A 16982-nucleotide genomic window follows, 5' to 3' on the forward strand; every position below is an offset into this window, starting at 1 on the left:
AAAAATAAAACTAAAAGGTAAAACAACGATGTCGGACGATTTTGAAGTTTTTGAAGTTTTTTGCCCTACCATACATTTTCCGCCTACGACGTGTGTGAAGTCGTGGACGTCCAAGGCAAGCATTTGTGGTTAAAGTATATTTATATATATATATATTTTTTTTTTAAATGACTGATCGTTTTGCTAGATAAGACCTTTATTCCTCGGCTGGGATCGTGTAGAGCCCTTGAAGCTGCATTGAAACTGCAATTTGGACCTTCAACCCGTTGGTTCCCATCAAATCTATATGAAGAAAAATACTGTTTGAGTGTTTTCCTCAAAAACCTTAATTTATTTTCGACTGAAGAAAGAAAGACACGAACGTCTTGGATGGCATGAGTGTGAGAAAATTATCAGGACATTTTAATTCTGGAGTGAACTACCAGAGCCCGTCTACGGAGAGCCTGTCCACTCCCTATTTAGCCCTATTGTACCGAATTTTGGTTGTAGTACCACCAGAGTTCCACTGGGGGCGCTCACCATGAGTGCAGAATCAATGGGAGTCAATGGGGCTAGACGGCTAAATTTGTCTCTTTCACCCGATTGCCGTTGAGAAATCTCAGATGTGATTGTAGATTTTGCAAGTTCAACATGGGTTTTAGGTCGAAAGTTGAATGAACGAGTACTTATGTCGTTTTGATTTCTTACAGGTTGAGTTGTTGTTGCCCATAACACGCTAGCATTCTGCTAATGGCTGACGTCATTGACATTTTGAAAGACTTTTTTAAAGCAAATAAGTGACTCTAAAAAATCTAACACTCAGCAATGTGTAATTTCTTTGCATCTCCTTTCGAATACAACATTCAAATTACTAGATAAAAAATTATATCCTGAGAAAAGTGGATTTTGAGGGGTATACCGCCATTGACCTCCATTCATTCTGCACTCGTCCTGTGAGCGCCCTCATATGGAATCGGAGTGGAACTGCAACCAGTTCAGAAGCCGGAAGTGTAGTGAGAGTGAAACTTCTCGCCATATTAGACATTCTCTGGAACTACTCTGTAAGCTGATAAATACTCAATGCACGCCTAATCAGTAGTGTTTTGTTTTGTTGTATTGCTATCTGTAAAAAATTACCTGTAATTTACAAGATGTAACATTAATTTGTTATGATAAAATACTCAACGCATGCTTAGTATCTGTTGACTGTGAAAGTACACAGTTGCAACTAAGATTACTGTAGTTTTTCACGTTATTTATTAATAATCAGATCTATTCTCCCATTTTATGTTAAAGGCCTTTATAAGTGTAATTTCAGAGCATAAAGAACTGATTATTTTGATTTTACCCAAACAGCTGCTAGATTTACTTTGTCTCTTTGGAAACTCTCTAATTGGCCTTTCTCTGCCCTCAGAAGTCGTGGCCTATAGATCAGTCTGTTTATCATGATCCTTTCAGGGATTAGTAGCTAACAGTAATAAATGAAGGTGTAAGCGAGACCTACTCCTGGTGTTTAAGAAATTTTCCCCCTGAATAGATTCAACGGCTGTGAATAACAGAACGCGGGGATTGCCGTGACTTCCTCTGCCCTTGGAGTCTTAACAATAACACCTCAAGGGTTTGTTTGGACGGTGCGAGCTAAGCGTCTGCTCAGGGTGGAGAAGTCACTTATGAGATATTTGCACTGAGACAGGACAAATGGGCACTGCACAGCTTTAATCAGATACGGCTGTGGCTGTGCATATTATACTTGCTGACAGAGAAGGGTTTTCTACCGTTCTCCTGACACGTAAATCACCCTCTGTAGTCCGTGGATCCCCCTGTTAATCTCCTGAATGTAAAGCAACCTCTAACCTTTCTCTTTTCTGTTTATCAAAGCCACTATGAGAAAAGAGCAGAAAGTCAAGACCCGCAATACAAAACACACACCATGTTTTTGTTTCACTGAAGGCTTGCTCACCCAGCCTGAATGTTAATTCTATCATACGCTTATGGGCTTTCATTGGCCATTCGTTCTGTCATTTTCACTTTTAGTTTAACAAGCCATAAAAACACTCTGAGACAGAATGCAAGAGATAAAATGAGGGAGACCGTAGAGGTCCAGACCTTTTTCCTTTCAAGCGTGAAAACAATGACAGGAATGGTGACGCGAAATAGAGATAACGTTTGAGAAAGAAAAAGAAGGGAGAAGGAAGAACAAGTGAATGAATCCACCTTTGACTGTCAGTAGAGTGATGTTTCTCTGCCCTTAAGGTGAGTATTCTAGGATGTGGAAAAGTGATTTGGCAGGAGCCAAAACAAAATGGATGTCCTAGAAGTAAACAAACTCTAAGAACAACAGAGAGAACGACAGCATCAAAACAACGCTGTCCCGATCTCATCCGGGCAGAGATAATTGAAAATAAATGATGTGTTGTCGCAGAGGTGCTGCAGACTAAATACTAATTTGTGCCGCAGAGGCGGGCAGGATGCTAAACCAGCATGTCAGCAGTGTGAACAGGCTATAACCTCTCGCCTTCTCATAGTTGCCGGTCTAATCTTTTTTTTTATCCATTCATTCAACTAGGCCAATTTAGATGTTTGCGGATTTCACAGGTTAAGCTATAGCTCTGAGTCCACATGTGTGAGCTCTGGCAATAATTGCTTATTTATCCCTTTTTGCTCCCTCTTTTCCGAAAGTCACAAGTCAAAAGGAGGTTATTTGAGTCTGTGTAGGGTCAGGAGACTATGTTTAAATTGGCTGTCAGTGTAGAAGTTTTTCTGAGAATGAAGTAATCTTCCCAAAATGAATAATCAACGGGGTCTACAATTAATGGACAAAGCTATCTGATAGCATTCCCATTTTTCTCGATGGCATTTGCTTGACTGGCACGTCATCCATCAGGATTCTTCTGCCATATTTTCTCATTAAACTTATGAATAATCACTCTGAAGCTTTTAAAGCAACACCAAAGCACTTTTCCTCTTCGGTCCCCCTACAGGTTGGAAGCGGAATTGTCCATTACCGCTGTTGTAAATAATTTAGCCTACCGTCGCACGTACGCTATTTGTTTATCCAGCACCGGCTTTGGAAATAACTATGTCCACAGACAAGGTAGAGTATGTTGCATGATTTTATGAAAGTATGATGTATTGCGACATCAGAAACGGCTATTTTTTTTGTATAGGCTCCACCTATCGGCTATAGTAACGCTTGCCGTAAAGCAAGTCAAATTTGTAGTTATGTCTCATTCGAACTACAGATCCGCTACCCGATGTGGCAAACTTGCATAGTGCGGTAATAGCCGATAGAGGGTCGCAAAGCGAATGCAGAAGTGCCGTTCACCCTGTTACGAGTTGATGAACCACTGAAACGATTTTGGAAACATTATTTTAAGGTACAAAATAATCTTTGGTGTTGCTTTGAGTCCTCAGAAAATGGTCAAAACATACCACTATAGTGAAATATTTGTGATTTTAACTAAATCGATTGTTTTTGAAGGAGATAAATTGTATAGTTATGTCATCTTCCAGCAGGGGCTATTTAGCCTATACTTACCAACTAAAATGTGACTGCTTAATATTAATGAAATATCTGCAATTTTGTAGTATAAATGTAAAGATCAATTTCACAAATAGCTAACACAGCAGAAATGCCTTCAATCTCCATCATGCAGCCAGCATACCCAGACTGTGATGGACACATTCACTTTTTCTTTGGCATTCATGATGTGCTCTTGATACTACATGCTCCCTAAGCCACCATATAGCTAATGAGTGTAATGAGGAGCTGGATGGGCAAAGACAGAGGATTGGCATGATGAAAGGTAATCCTCCATCAGCAGGGCAATTAGCAGCTGACATTAGACTGAGCTGAGAGCAGTGATGGGGTCTGAGACCTGCCCAACACCTCTGTTTATCAAACAGAGAGACAGAGATATGCTTAGTGTAAGTCATCACCCTGTCTGCAAATTGATTGGGGTGATTTTTTTTCTTTTTCTCCTTTCTTAGGTATTTGACATTGATAAATTGAGTCATGGGGGCGAGAGATAGCTAAGGACCCAGTGTGTTTACAGTTTGGTGAAGCATGTGGATTTTGTTTAGGAATGTGTCTCTTGGGGCTTTGTTTGAACATCTTTGAGGTCAATGATGAAGGGTTTCCTTTTTGCTAAATGTCCCTGCTCCAGAACTTTTCTTAACTAGCTAGTGATGTTAGTTTTGCAGTCACGAGTTAGGCAACGTTGTAGATTGAATTTGAATTGTTAGGGACATTTTATTTAGTATTCAGGAGCACAGGTATAAGTCATACAGGTTTGGACAGACATAAGGGTGAGTAAATAATGACAGAATTTTTGATTTTGGTGTGAATATCCCTTTAAATGATTTTGCTATTGTGTTTATGTGTAAATGAGAATTTTTGGGAAATTCCCATTGTAACAAACCATGTTCTTCTAATAAGCTGCTTTGATTTATTTGATCTCCTGATGTCATGATCAACAAAGAACTATGGCAAACTAAAATAAAAACAGAGGTTCACTCATTTCCTCATTTCCTCAAATTACACAGTACACAATTACACAGTACTCACTCATCTATGTAAAATAACCAAACAAACATCTCCTCCACTGTTGATCAACTGCTCATGTCCAAATAATACATAATACGATTAAAAAATCGTTTTTAAAAGAATTTGAGGTGCACACAGGTTTACGTCAGAGTAAACACATCAGGCTTAAACGCGCTTTTAACTTTTAATTCATTTTGGAAAGGGAAATACAATATGTTAATTTTGCACTTGGGTAGATTACATTTGATAATTACATGAAGTCACAATTTAATCCTTTTTCAAATGTTGGTAGGAATTGTTCAGTAGTCTTTTGGTTTGGTAACATGCCTCTACCATTCAAACCCAAATTTACACACAGAATAAAGCTATTTGTCTTTTGAATTTGAATTCATGCCCTGATTAAATTTTGCTTTTTTTTAAATAAGCATAGAAGGTGTTAAAGGTCCCGTATCCCCTGAGGAGAAATAGAGCTCTGTTAAATGGGCTGAGTGTAAGTTTTTGTAAGTCTTATTTGCGAGATTGCATCAGCCTATTGTTCAAGGCAGTTCAACTTTCAGGAGCTTATTGAGCGGTTGATGCTTGACTGCTCCACTCCTGAACAGTGAGTTTGATAATATTAACTGATCCTGCAATGGAGAAACTGGGTGCTGTTTTAGGATTCACTCTGTTTTTAACTGTTTATAACCTGTAAATAACAAATCATAAATTACACCACATATGGACATGCACATGTTTTGCTGGGTGATGAAGATAGGTACTATGCAGTTCACAGTGATACATCTCAGATTGTATACGTACATGTTGTTCTAAGAAAAACATAAGGTAGACCAAGTAGTGAAGAATGGGCAAATGCAAAAGAGAAAACACTGCTTTTGTGCATTAGAACAGGCCCTTATAATGAAATGATGAATTACTGTTGTTTGATAATGTACATTCATTTGTGGTATAATGGTGTCTTTGCATCCTCTAATTTGTGTGTATAAGTAAAATAGGAAATAAAAGCCATATAAAACCCTATTTGTCCAGTTTACGTAATAAAAAGTGTCCCTGGATACACAACACTGAATTGATGGTGCCAATGACAAACTATAATAAGCACCAGCTGTATCTCATCACAATCTGCCAGTGATATTCTGTTTTAATGCCCGGCTTCTCTTGTTCAAACCATATATCTCTGGCTCAGAAGCTGCTGATATGAGGGGCGGGTGGTGTTGATTGGACGGTAGGTGGTTCTTTTGTCACAGCGAGCACAATCATCCATGTGTTTGTATCTCCACCAGGTGGTCCAAGAACATCACAAATATTTTCTGCCCACATTTTAGCTCCAGGCTCTGGATCCCGATTTGTTTTCTTTAAAACCTCTAAATTAAAGGTCTCTCAGCTTCTTGCTGTGGTCTTTCCAGTAGTTAATCTCGCTAGACTTCCTCCCCCTTTACCGGATCCTTTCAGCCAATAATGCTAAACCTAAATGCCAATACATAGCCATATTGACAGGTGTGAATTGTTTCATGGCTGAAGACCATTTGCGCCCAGCGCTGGCGTTTGTGAGTGGCATGTGCCAGACGAGTCGTCGTACTGCTTGGCATGCAGGTGGCAGATGGGCTGTAATTAATGAGAACCTGTTAAACAGTGATATGTGAACCCACACGGTAATTAGAAAACAGCAGCATGGAGCCATGCGAGGTAATTAGTCCATCAGGGCCTGGGCTCTCAGGAGTCAACACTCCTAAGGGAGATTTTAGCCAGACAGAGACAACTAACATGCTTATTTAGAGTATTGAGTGATCCAACAAGTTATAATATCTTTAATGGTAACACTTTCCAATAGACCTTATAGGCGCCATATTGAATTTTACGCTGGTGTAAACGAGTTTGTGAGGGATAGGCTTACAGTCTTTTCAATGGCATGTAATGTTCAAAAGTCACAACTTTCAAACAGCTTTTATTTTTTACTAATAAAAGTCTTTTGGAAGATGTTTCGTCAACTGAACAATTGGTATGTTGTTACATCTCTCACAGCCTCGTTTTTTATTCCTGTCAAACTATTTAATGTAGCACTACCCTGACTATGGTCTATAATGTTAAATTTGTTAACATTAGTTAATGCATTAGGCCTCATGACATAAGTATGAACAATAGGTTTTAGCATTTATCTGGGTTAATGTTACTTTTAATGTATTTTTTTTTTAATTTGAATAAAATGTATGTATTATTTAAATATAAAATATAGTTAGTCGTACATTTTTATAGTTATATGCACTACCGTTCAAATGTTTTTTGTTTTTTTGAAAGTGTCATTTATTTGATAAAAAAATACAATGAAAACAGTAGTATTGTGAAATATTATTGCTATTTAAAATAACTGTTTTCTATTTATATCTTAAAATATAATTTATTCCTGTGATGACAAAGCTGAATTTTCAGCAACCATTACTCCTGTCTTCAGTGTCACATAATCCTTCAGAAATCATTCTAATATGATATTTATTTTTATTATCACAGTAGAAAACAGTTGTCCTGCATGTTTTTGTGGAAACTGTTTTTCCAGGATTATTTGATGAATAGAAAGTTCAAAAGAACAGCATTTATTGATTTTTTTATGTCTTTGCTGTAAATTTTTATCAATTTAGTGTATCGTTGCTGAAATAAAGTAATTTATTTGAGAAAAAAACGTACTGTACTGTCGTACAATCGTACTGACCTCAAACGTTTGAACGGTAGTGTATATAATATGTGTTGAAGTTAACATTGACATAGATTAAAAAAATGCTGTAAAAATGGTTGTTCATTACTGAAAGAAAAATGACTGCAGATATCATATTTATACAGTTAGTTTGTAGAACTGCTAAAGCAAAAGCCCAGGCAACCTGCAGAATGCCTGTGAATCAGTTGGAGAAGACAGCATGTTGCAATTAAAGTTAAAGATTGAATTTGAGTTGCAGTAGTAGATTCAAAGCATAGCAACTGAATTTGTCTTTTGATATTGCTCACTGCTAACTACAAAGCATTTGCTGAAAGAACCATTTTCCCTCCTCTGTACTACCAGCAGAGTAAATTAGAGATAGACAGGAATCGTGTATTTCATTGGCTACGCTCAGCTTGCATTGAAAGGACGTCTGAAGAGTGGCCCATTAAGCTTTCCCTTATCGCTCGCGTTCTGAATAACATCTTTTCAATTTTTGCTTTACAAAATCAGCCTCATTATTGCCTACATTTTAACCTGGTCCTCAGCCATCATTTGTGCTGTAATGTGTTTTCTCTCTCTGAAGTGATGGAGATGTCACCTTCCTGCCTGAAGCTCGGGTTTGGTTTCATATTTGTCATCTTGTACAAGAAAAACACTCTTACATGATTGTTGTTGTCAGTGATTAATTATGAAAATCCAGTTTCCCACAGCAAGCCACAACAAATGTGATGTGTGTAAATCACATTTTTTAAATGCTTATTGGATGCATAGATTCCCACCCTGCCTATGCTCGTAACCTTTCAGTGTCATTTGGTCAACAAGACAGAACACAACCTAGTTCAGTCATTCAGCTGCAATGGATCACCATGTCATCTCTACAATGTCTGCACTTTATTAAGTGTGGAGGAAATCAAGCGTGAGGTTTCCTGTGCGCCTGAGCCAAGGACCCTCACAGCCCCAGGACACTTGTGAACCTCCTCGTACATCAGCCTCTTAAATTTCCAGTTTGCTGGTAGCCTGACATTCATATCTCCCAGCATCCCTCACACCCCCCTCCCGCATATTGTAAGCGTTAATCTGCATCTATGTGACAGAGTTGAAATGACTCTAACTTTCACTTTCCAGTCTCTTTCTCTCTCCACTGACATGTCTGGAATTGCAAGGTTAATGTCCCGTCAGGTAGAGGGCCTCATTAGTAAATTATCGTGTTGTGGAGGTAAGGCCGGTGCTGATATACGGCTCAGTGTCCTAGCCAGTCATCTGCCCGGGCTGGAGCTGATGTTCTCCCACACGCAAACTGTGATTTAAAGCAGCCAGAATGTCCAACGTATTTCATCCTTCAGGACTGAAATCCCAGAAGTGTCAGCTCAGAAATAAAGAGAATTGTTTTTAATGGAGAGTTGGGGGAGAGGAACCAGGAGTTGCGGTTCTGCCAGCGGTGCAAAAAGAGGAAAAATGACCACGCTTGAGATCTATCAAGCGGCACGGGTCCGCATTGATAGGATGTGGGACGGGGGAATTACGCAAAGATTGGTTTCTCTAGCTGACCATATGTCACTGGCCGTGTATCAGCATGGCCTACTGAGGAATTGTGGGAGAGGTAGTATATCAACACCCAGAGAAAAATAGCCCAATGCTCTGAAGTGCACTTGTGTTATTCATTTATTCATGTGAGCTGTTAGGGGCCGTCTCTCACAGTAATGAGCCAGGGCTCAGATGGTGAGATCAGCGTTAATTGTTTTGGTTGAAGTCATTGATTATTGAGTGCTTTAATTATTAGTCACATCTGTTCCTTTCACTTTCCCCATGGATGAATAGTTCTGATCAATCACGTTCGATCTTTCACGCTCTTACGTCAAGTCCCATAAACCACAATTGGTTTATTTTTGGTCTGATAAACTAAACACACTCTGGTAATGATTAGACTTTGTAAATTGTCTTGCAAATAAACTAGATGGCAAGATTAGAAATCAGATCGTCTAAACACTGAAAAATGAAGAAGAAAGTGTAAGCGAGAGAGAGAGAGGGAGGGAGAGATCCTGCACCAATTTCCAGGGCTCCCATGGCCACGGAACACGTGATTGTGAAAAGTAGGAAAAATATCTTTAAAAGTCATAAATTATGTAGTGAATATATCTTCTTTTATTTTTAGTTATGCTCAACTCTATCAAATCAACATTCATTATTATTATTTTACTTTCATAATATACATGTTTGGAATATAATTTTTGGCTTTTATTTAGCAAGGATGCATTAAATTGATCAAAAGTGACATAATAACAAAGACATTTATAATGTTACAAAAGATTTATATTGCAACTAAATTCTGCTCTTTTAAACTTTTCTATTCATCAAATAATCCTGAAAACAATTATGGTCACTTTAGATTAGGGTTCAATTCTCACTATTAACTATGACTTTTGCCTCAATATACTCCTAATTACTGCTCATTAATAGTTAGTATGGTAGTTGTTAAGTTTAGGTAGTATTGGGTCGTAAAAAATGGCCATGCAGAATAAGGCATTAAAATGTGCTTTATAAGTACTAATAAACAGCCAATAATAGTAAAATGCATGCTAATAAGCAACTAGTTAATATTGAGAATTAGACCCTAAACTAAAGTGTTACTAAAATTAATATGGTTTCCACAAAAAAGAATAAGCAGCACAACTGTTTTTTAACATTGATAATAAGAAATGTTTCTTGAGCAGCAAATCAGCATATTAGAATGATTTATGAAGAATCATGTGACATGAGTAATGATGCTGAAAATTCAGCTTTGACATCACAGCAATACATTTTTATTAAAAACAAGAAACATTTATTAAAAACTGTAATGATATTTCACAATTTTACTGTTTATGATGTATTTTTGATTTTAAAAAATGCAGCCTTGGTGAGCATAAGATAAAAAAAAAAACATTGACATATCTTATCAACCCCAAACTTTTGAACGATGGTGTACATATTTCACAAATAACTGGGAAGGTCATGGACCGTTGGCCAATATGTGGGAACCCTGTATGTGGAATCCTTCTGCAAAGGATGTTTAATGAGGTGAAAAATGGCATCCTACTGGTTTTTTGTTTATTAAGAGTCTTAAAATACCACGATAACCTCAGAAACTGACAGTCTGTTCCCTTTCTTTCTCCACAGATAACTTTCTTCATGCTGTTGTCTGCTGTGTGTGTGATGCTGAACCTCGCAGGAGCCATCCTTTCCTGTCAGAATGCCCAGTTGGTCAACTCTCTGGAGGACTGTCAGCTGGTGAGAGAGCTCAAACACATGCCTGAAATCACTTCTTTGTTGTAAAGGAAACCTCAAATAGATTCGTATGTCCAAACTGAAAATAGCTTAGTCCTAAACCTGTGTATTTTATCATCCTCTCAAAAGTAGCCTGTCACTAAAGAATCAATCCATTGAGCAATTACAGCTCCCAAGAGCATCATTCATTAACACGATGCCCTTGTCAAGATTTCAGTGAAATTAGCTCAACATTCAGTCGCTAAGGCAGAGAAAATGAGAGTGTCTGCCGGGACCCTTTTTTACGTCCTGTAATATTCTGTCGGAGCAGAAATAAATATGAACACCCACCACCTTTGTCCTCATTAAAACGGGTGCCTGATCAGCAGCCGAAGCTCACTGGGATTTTCTAGCAAAAAATAAATAAATATCATAATCATCAATTTTCTGGGGAGAGTAAAGAGTGCAGCAGATGAGTGAATAGGAGTGGGTGAGCCTTCATAGTGGAAGTCAGTTCACGTAAATTAGCCATGCTAGTGCCGAATGTCCTGTCATGAGATCACTTTGCCTTTGCTAGAGAGGAAACAAATTCTTGAGATGTTGTTTGTTTTACAGTTCAACTGTAAATTATCAGTATGAAAGCTGTTTATTGAAGAGCTAAATCTGTAGATCTAAAATATATAATCTAAAAAAAAGCCTTTTATTATGGCAAATCATAATACCTCTGAATTGTTGTTTTTGATACTGGAGAATATCCTCAATGAATGCCACAGTATGTTTGTGTGCCGTCCATTGTGTTCTTTGAATGAAGGCTTATAAAGGAGATTAATAGAGCAGTCAGTCTTTGCTGTGCTGTCTATTGAGGTTGATTTATCAGCTCTACAGTGGGTCCAGTGCTGGCCCAGCACGGCATAACAGCTCAGCACTGCTTCCCCCATTTCTGTTATCCAGAACTGGACACCCCCTCTCCAGCTCTAAGACCATTTATCCGCCTGGTGTGGAAGCAATAAATAACTAAATGATCAGTTGAGAAGTAGTATTCAGAATGGGTGGCACATTAATTTATTATGAATTTCTTTAAATAAAACATAGCACTAAATTGCTATGCTAAAAAAAACAATTGCTAGAGTTTAGTGGAAGATCTTACAGTAATTAATTGTTCAACCATATCTCTGTGTACGTTATTCACCAGGTAAGTCTTATTTGTTTGTTTCAAACTCAATTAAATGCATGACTGGCTTTCAGGTTATGGATGGAGGCTTTGAATTCATTTCAGCTTTTTTCTACTATCAGTGATCTGTTGTGTTTGTGGGTTTCATTTTCAACACAAGCTTCTGCTTTAACATACATACAATACAATTACCATCAATCTTTTAAAATGTATTTTGAATGTGAATGCAGTATATGTTTATACAGTATTCATTAAAACATGAAAAATGACTTGAACGACTTTTATGGCAAAGCTGAATTGAGTAATTCAACCATGAGTTAAATAGTGTATTAGTTCAGCGGTAATTAGAAGCTGCAGTCTTATAGTGGGCAGTCAGTAAGAACACACATGGATGATAAAATGAAACTTTATAAATAATGATCAGATGGGTTTTTTTAGATGAATGCACGGTGAAAGTGTTGATGGCTCTTTGAAACGGCACTGGAAAAATGCTTTAATGATTCATCTCACAAAGGGTTGAGCGCACACATCATGTGCCATGAGTTCAATAGATTGAACGTGTCATACAGATGAAATATTCAGGTGCTTTCAATCATTATGTCTGTGAAGTTTGATATGAAATCCTGCATTCATATAATCAAATATAAATGATCGTACTTTTTCTCCCAGCAATCAAAAGAAGCTTAAATTGTGACGTTCTATGGTTTGTGAAATTAGTGGGAACCTATAAAGGTTCATTTTAGTTTTTATTTTAAAGCAAGTAGAAGCAATACCAGGCATTTGAAGTTTCACTCAATCTACAGCGGAGAGTTTTGTCTCACAAGATACTTATCTTAGAAACATATAGGAACTAATTACATGGTGATCTTTCCACTGTCCTTTTTGTAAACAGGACCTTCATAATCCTCCAGTAATTCTCGATAATTGAACAGAAACAAAACACTGCTTTAATCGCCTATCGTCATGGAAACATGACATTGAGAACCCAGTGGCGGTTCGCACCTTGTGCTGTTGTGCTAAAACAGGTCAGGTGATTTTTTTCCTTCCCTTTGTCTACCGCTTCAGACCAGGCTAAAGACAGACTTCTGTCTCCAACAGTCTCTACTCCACCTGATTTAGGGATTAGCATGTCGGATTAAGCATCTCTCTTCTCTGCCTACTGAACACTCGCCTCCTCAGAGACTTGATCCTGCCATGACTGAAATATTAATGAAGTTGTTTCCTCGATTCAATTAACCCCTGCTTGCAAAGTTCACACATCGCTTTTGTGCAATATGGGTCAAATGGCGACTTCGTTTCAGTCTAACACAAAGCATTTATAGTGCTGGACCACCATGTACGGGATTTATTAAGATCTTTCTTAACAAACATGAATGATTAGGCTTAAGCTGTTAGATTCAAGAATATAGGAAGCCTATAAATGTTGCAATGTGGAAGACATAATTAATTAATTAATTAATCTTAATTTTTCAATACAGTAAGCTTCCACAAATATGAAAAAAGTGATTGAATTTAGGTAGTTTGTTCTTTTATAAATATGACACTGTCTGATAAAGCTGCCAGCTACAGTATTAATATGTCATCCATGGTAACTTCTAACTAACAAGTTTATTTTCAAAGGCATCTAAACAGAAGAATATTTTGGATGTGCCTCAAAGTTTTTGTTGGACATTTCTCTCCTGCTTCTCTCTAGCAGACAGAGAACTCTATTTAATGTGTGCTGAACAAATGTCATCACTGTAACGTGCTTATGAAGTGCTTATGAAACTGAAACCAGTTTGTTTCTGTCCTTCTTCAGATCAAATTTGACAGTGATGGTGTGTGTGTCTGCTGTGAGCTCGAGCATCTGAAATCAACCTGTAATAATCTGGGAGACACTCTTAAACTCAACCCGCTGAGGGACTGCAACACCATACGCCTCCGACTGAAGGTATCAGTGTGTGTGTGTGTGCGTGTGTGTCTTTGCTTTTCTATCTAGGTGGGGAACCTGAAAGCACAATCCTCATGGAAACCTCAATTTAGGTCCCGATGGTGACACGAGTCCCCATGAGTTTTTTTGAAAATGTAAAAGTTCAGAAAGTTTTCTGCAATGAGTAGGTTTTGGGGGTAGGGTTAATATAAGGGGATAGAATAAACAGTTTGTACAGTATAAAAACCATAAAAAAGTAAAACAAAACAGAGAGAGAGTACCTCAAAGATAGCGAACCAGGTGTGTGTGTGTACATGTAGGTGTTTGTAACATGCTTGTGTCTGTATCTGTTCACAAAGTAATTTACGGTAGATAAGTTTGGATGTTGGATGTTTGGGTGACATGATGTTTGAAAATGATTTCAGAACATTGTTAACATAAGCCAGCTATTTTTCTTTATATTCTTTAAAGTCCCAGTGAACCAGAAGTTGCAATTGACTTTACTTCAGTGTTGTGACGTGTTTCCAAGTGAAACAGAATATTGAATAGAGGGCAGGGTTTTACTTCAGCGCACCTCCTCTCCATCTCTTGCTCATAGCTGACTGACGGCTGGAGGGGAGTGGTTAAGCGTTTTCAACCCAAGCCGTCAAACTGACGTCATCAGAGAAGGAACACCATTCCAGACCGGAAGCAAATGTTCAGATTTTTATTAAAGATTACCATGACAAACACATTTTTTTTTCCTGTGTATTAACTTGCACGGATTAATTGTTCACCATAAGACTAGAAATGTGTGCTAACAAAGTAAATAGGGTCAATTTTGATTCAATGACGACTTTAATAGTCTATTCAATCAGTTTGATATTCAAGTATTACATTTGTTTTATCATTACTAATAGACTTTTTGATTGCCTCCAGTTAATGAATATTGGATCAGACAAGTAAATGAGGAGGAAAAAAATGCATTAGACATGTAAATGATGATTATTTTATAATCATGCATGTATTGTTTGAAAATCTCTAGTCTTTAATTAGCCAGATTAAAAACTACCATCATCAATAATCTTTATAATAAATAAAATGGCGGGTGTCTCTACTAGAGAAAGCAGTGTAGTAACTTTTATCAATATTCCTTGATTGAAAGGGAGAAGGTCCTGCATCTTTACAATTAAGAGACCTTCTCGCGGACTGTACTGTACATACACTCACTACCATTCAAAAGTTTGGGGTCAGTAAGATTTTTTTAATATTTAATATTTTTAATAAGACTGTTATGCTCACCCTGGCTATACATTTATTTGCTCACAAATACAGTAAAAACATGTATATTGTGAAATGTTCTTAAAATGTAAAATAATTGGTTTATATTTGTTTTTAATATATTTTAAAATGTAGTTTATTCCTGTGATGATGGCAAAGTCTTCAGTGTCACATGCTGATTTGCTGCTCAAAAAACATTTCTTATTATTATCAGTGTTGACAGACTGACCCCAAACATTTAAACAGTAGTAGCCTATACTGTGTATAATTAAGGACTGGACTGTAGAGCAATAGCACACATGTGAGTATTGAATGGTGCTAGTCTGCATTTGTAGTAGAAATTTGCAGATTCAGACCCAGGTAGGGATGATGTAGAACTACGAGAGATAATGAGACCTCAATCTTCTCTGGCACCATTATACCTGTGGGTCACTCCAAAGGTATTGACGTAAGTCACCATAGGCTTAGATGAAAAATGAGTTTCAGTGTTACAAAGTGTTCATTTAGTCAATTTAACATGGGTTGCTTTACAATCCTGCAGTTTCTGATGCATTGTTTTTGTGGTATACAGAGAAAGAGATATTTTAAGCATTAATGGTTTTGGTTCGTTCTCTTGTTCTGCTATTTGGCTTTAAATGTTTTTGCATTATATTTTTGAGGAATATATTCATAAAATATCGCACTTTTAGCTTGGAGAAGTATTTTTTGGCTCTGTTCCCATGCACATTTGCCGTGTTCCTTCAGGGATTTCTCCATTTTCAAACACTTTTTAATTTGACTTTTAGAGAGTATTTGAACCATTTAGCAGAGCAAGAATTACACGCTATTCCCAAAAACTCCTGCCTTATTGGACATGTCTCTTCACGTTGTACTATGGATCTCTCTCTAATATGCAGATGAGACTCAGTCATCATTAGTTATGCATCTTCAATTAGCGCTCGCCGTTGGTTTCTTTTCCAGTGTCTAAGCAATTCACTCACGCTAGCCATGATCTCGGGGCTTTTGGCAGCTTTTGAAACGGGACGTGGTGATGTGAGGCTTCCACAAATTTGCTTGTACAAAGCATCCGCCGCTCTTTATGAAATCAAGAAAAACACTTGCCTGTAAGCAATTGCTTATAATTGCTTGTAAATGCCTCATGAAGCCTTGTCAGTCGTGTGAAATCATGTAGAATTATTATAATACAGATTTTTTTTTTTTACATTTATTCATAATTTTGCGTTTACAAAAACGCACAGTACATCTTCTTTCCCTATACAGTGTTTTATTTGCAAGGTATTTGTAATGCCATCATAAACATATAGGCCCGGTTTCACAGACAGGGCTTAGATTTTTTTTTCAATCACTGAAAACTATTTTGAATAGTTTTAGTTTTAATTAACAATAACGTCACTATATGACTATTGATGGTTTATATTATATCTGTAGCACTTACTCAGGTGGCGTTATGAAACATAAATAAGATTTATACACTTTAATGCTATCACTGATGTCTGAAGGTTTCATGTCTTTTTATGGCCAGTCAGGTCATTTGAGATGGCTATAAAAGACCCTCAGTACAATTAATGTTATGGCTCATTGGCATATTGCACCATGTGACTCCCTCATTTTAAGGGTCCTGGGTTATTATACACCACTGCCGTGTTTCATATTGACAGCCTCGTTTTCCTTTAGGACTCGTTTGTATTGAGGTATAATACCTTGAGGTGTTTGTCACATATGACGGCCAGTGACATGTCAGTACTATCATATCTGATGAAACCGATTGCAAGTTTGCAGTCCAGCAACTACTCAGATTACTGGTTTAGACCATCAACATGTGAATGCAAGAAATGGTACCATGTTCCATCAGCATTACGAACTGTATGAATGTATTTTCAGAATGTAAGGTAGCATGTATTTTCATCATTCTTTTTTCCCCCCTCTTGTCGTCATGGGGACATGTGTTAGAATTGCTGGCTCAAAATGGGAATAGCAGGTGTTTCTCAGTGGAGCTGACCTAGTACCTCTGTTAGATGTGCTGGAACACAACTGCACAAGCCAGTTCTGCATCCTACTGGAGTTAGTCCAATCATAACATTAGCTTGTTGTATAGGTACATATTGTAGGTGGTCTTGATCTGTTTGATCACTGCTTTTCGCCACTGCTGCTGAATCTACAGCACGACAACCAAAATGATATTTTACCC

General features: G+C 37.5%; 1 protein-coding gene across 1 annotated transcript in view; it reads left to right on the plus strand.

Moving 5' to 3' along the window:
* The window catches only part of fam189a1 (family with sequence similarity 189 member A1), a 104463-nt gene that overhangs the window by 76354 nt on the left and 11127 nt on the right, over window positions 1-16982 (plus strand). Inside the window, exons 3-4 of the mRNA XM_084405721.1 lie at window positions 10368-10478; window positions 13424-13555. Coding sequence (XP_084261847.1) covers window positions 10368-10478; window positions 13424-13555 — 243 coding nt within the window. The remainder of the gene's footprint in view (window positions 1-10367; window positions 10479-13423; window positions 13556-16982) is intronic.

The sequence above is a fragment of the Rutilus rutilus genome (assembly GCF_951802725.1).
Source record: "Rutilus rutilus genome assembly, chromosome: 3".
Taxonomy (NCBI): Eukaryota; Metazoa; Chordata; class Actinopteri; order Cypriniformes; family Leuciscidae; genus Rutilus; species Rutilus rutilus.